Source organism: Rosa chinensis, chromosome 6 (assembly GCF_002994745.2).
Source record: "Rosa chinensis cultivar Old Blush chromosome 6, RchiOBHm-V2, whole genome shotgun sequence".
Lineage (NCBI taxonomy): Eukaryota > Viridiplantae > Streptophyta > Magnoliopsida > Rosales > Rosaceae > Rosa > Rosa chinensis.
The window spans coordinates 59,795,315-59,798,554 of NC_037093.1; the positions used below are offsets into that span (position 1 = coordinate 59,795,315).

General features: G+C 36.6%; 1 protein-coding gene across 2 annotated transcripts; it reads right to left on the reverse strand.

Annotated features, from left to right (window-relative positions):
* Nucleotides 1–640: 640 nt before the first annotated feature.
* On the reverse strand, nt 641–2,525 carry LOC112172960 (putative UPF0481 protein At3g02645). Of its 2 annotated transcripts, none has more exons than XM_024310488.2 (2): nt 2,275–2,525; nt 641–2,042 (listed from the first exon to the last, which is right to left on the reverse strand). In XM_024310488.2, the coding sequence occupies exon 2, from the start codon at nt 2,028–2,030 to the stop codon at nt 747–749; it is 1,284 nt and encodes a 427-aa protein (XP_024166256.1). In that variant the 5' UTR covers nt 2,031–2,042; nt 2,275–2,525; the 3' UTR covers nt 641–746. The 2 variants fall into 2 exon arrangements, with proteins under 2 accessions (XP_024166256.1, XP_024166255.1); XM_024310487.2 differs by having other exon boundaries at nt 2,271–2,524.
* Between the last annotated feature and the right edge of the window lie 715 nt (nt 2,526–3,240).

The following is a 3,240-nucleotide window of genomic DNA, read 5'->3' on the forward strand; positions in this document are numbered from 1 at the left end:
TGATCTTTCTGCAACCATTTCGTCAAACGATTCATTGCAAAAATGGTTTGACAAAATCAAAAAGGAAAAGAAAGAAAGATTTGTGTGATTTGGATATGAGAAGTGTTTGTGAATTTGTGAGAGATGATGATGACAATGACCCCATATTTATGGACGGTTTGAGTTCATATCATTAGATAAGATATGACTTGTGGCGGACAAAGACTCAACTGTAATTTAGACAGCCAATTAGAGATTGACACGTGGCGCTGAAATCACATCGAAATTTGGCTGTTTGGCATATATGCCGACACAAAACATCAAAATATCTTCTAAATAGTTAGATTCTTTGTCGTATGTGCCGACATTTTTGTCGTATGTGCCGACAAAAAAAAAAAAAAAAATTTTAATTCATTAAATAATAAAAATAATTTTTAAATATTATGATAAAATGTTAAATTATTATTTTTACCTTATTTAATTAAATTAACATATTTTTAATATAATATTCATCAAAATTATACTCATATTATATTTTAGTCAAGAATAGTGAAAATAGCACCTCATGGTTAGAGATGAGAATTGAGTCCTATATGAATAGTGCAACAAGGGAATGCTATTCAATAACACTCCCAAATGGTGCCAATGGTTGAAGTTGCCCTAACACAACATAAACAGTCGCCATTATTATAGTCTTTAAGCATACAGCAAGAAATACACACACTCATGAATCTAATTGATACAATAAGCAGCTAGCTTCACACTGATCAGTACATTACAGAGCACACTGTTTGAACAAAAGTGAGCACAAGAAGAACAGCCGCTGCAATAATAGAGAGCACAGCCCAGGGAGAACTAAAATAGTCATGTTTCAAGCTTGCCTTCCAGTTGTGCCATGGGACTTCATAGTACGCATTCAGCTTCTCACAAAGATCAGTAAAGTAGAACTTTTTACTGAACACCACAGGCCCCGAGTTAAGCGAGCTGATAAAAGTAGCCACTTTTTCTTTATCAGATAGCTTAGATTCAAGGATTTTTTTCCTGAGAAGCAGCTCCACATCCTTGGCACTGTCAACCAACCGGTCCATGATGAAAATGTAATCGTTTATGTAATGATCATAGAACTCACACTGCTCGTAGGCAATCAGGTTTCGAAAGAAAACTTCTGAGGAACCACGGATTTTGAGTTGTGGGATCTTCAGAATCCCATTATCAAATTGAATGTCAAAGAAGTTCTTGTCCTTAACCATCTCGAACTTGACTCCAGCTTGGTGCAGCTCTGTTGCGCTCGGTATGGTTAAAGTCTGGAGTTTGCTTTTCGGTGGAGGATCAAAAGGTGGAGGTCTATGACATTTTAGTACAAAATCAACAAAATGTAGTATTCTTCTAGATTCAGAATATTGATCAAGTTTACAAATGATTTCATCAAGTGGTCGAATGTATACCCTATCCTTGAAGAAACTATGAGTAAGCTTGATGAGGGGGAGCCCTGTTACATGAGCCGTATCGTGTTCCATAGGAAAGAAACTAGTGGAATAGGCCAAGGACAAGAGATACTCGAGAACAAAGAATGGGATCTGATTTTCGAGCAACAACATGTCATATATTATGTCCCTATGCATCAATGGTTTTCCAAATATACGGTCATTTTTCTTTTGTAAGGTTTCGAAAGAACCTCTCAGAAGAACCTCCAAGGTAAAAATGCCATCTACCATAATAATTTCCACAAGCTCATTTTCATTATAGTCAATGGTTACTGCATAGTAACCACGAATTTTTTCTTCCCATTGCTTTAATGTAATGAAACAATCATCGATGCTTACCTTGGTCCGTTCCAAAAAGTCCTTCACATACAGAATTTTGTGCTCTTCTATGGATTCTAGCCCTTTTTCACCATGGTGAAGAGGACCAATTGAGACCACCTGAGGTGTGTAAGCCTTCTCATTCCCTTCACGCAGTCGCTTTGGAACCCTGAAGATACAACAGTCAGTGGAAAGGACAGACACCTCTTTCAGCTTGTTTTTGAGTTTTTCTAAATGTTGCTCTTCCATATCCACACAGCCCTGAAAGCAAGCATCTCATTGTCATGGTCATATAAGCGCAAATGTAATGCAGCTTAACATTTGTAGTCTTACTAATATATTCATACGCTCTAAATCGCAAAAACAGAACAACAGCTAGCGCAATTGATCACCTCTAATTAATTTAAAAACCTCTTATAATGCACCCTCTAGTAAAGAAGAATATGTCAAAGTAATTGCAAAAGTATAAACAGCAAATTAAGGAAGTACCTACTATAGATAAACTAATCTGCTCCGTCTTTCTAAGAGTTTAGAGAGCCAGTGAACCGTGAACACCAGATTTATCTGCCTCTAAACCTATCAGATAAACTAATCTGCTCCGTCTTTCTAAGAGTTTAGAGAGCCAGTGAACCGTGAACACCAGATTTATCTGCCTCTAAACCTATCAGAAAGGAGGTTTATATAGAAATGCCATTGCATCATCAACAGCAAGTCAGTAAGTCAAGTGTTTCCTTCTTTTTTGTTAGAAAGAAGAAAATGAACAAACTTGTTCCTCTGTTTTTCGCTTTTGGTAAAGATAGTTTGTTTGCGTGTGAAATTATTATTGTGGAAGACCCTACATCAACTATAAGCCAAAACACTCAATATCAACAGAGGCATTTTCAGTGTCTCATAGCTTAAAAGTCTATACTAGCTCTTCATTTCCTGAAAACCTTTGTACCAGTGAGATACTTCCAACACCTGGTTACCTGCAAAATATTAATCACTAGTTTGCAGTAGGATATTTGTTAATTCTATGACACTGATTAGCAATATCATGGTTGGTACCCACTGATCTCTGTGAATTTTGAAATTGAACTGTTTCTGTTTGATTTTGAAGTATATTCCTAGCTCCCCCACTTTTCAGTATCATCAGCATGAAAAACGTTCTGAGACACCAAAAATAATTCCCACATTTTGATAAATTAACAGCTGTTTAAGTATAATGTATTTGAGAGAGATTGATGAGAGAGATGTGTTCTTATTATTGAGAATAGGAGCCCTATATATAGGGATTACAAAGTGCTAGTTCTAATGTTACAAGGAATACCAATCCGTGTAGGATTGGGAAATCTAGAACCTTCTCTCCTATTGCTACTCCTAGTTTGATAAGGCACACTAAATCGATATTCCTTCAACACTCCCCCTTGTGCCGCTTCAAACTTGGTGGTGACGCTTCATCCGTTGCCTCGTTAAAAAC

Coding starts and splice junctions, on each gene's coding strand:
- LOC112172960 (XM_024310488.2), bottom strand. CDS start 2,030: ATGGAAGAGCAACATTTAGAAAAACTCAAAAACAAGCTGAAAGAGGTG.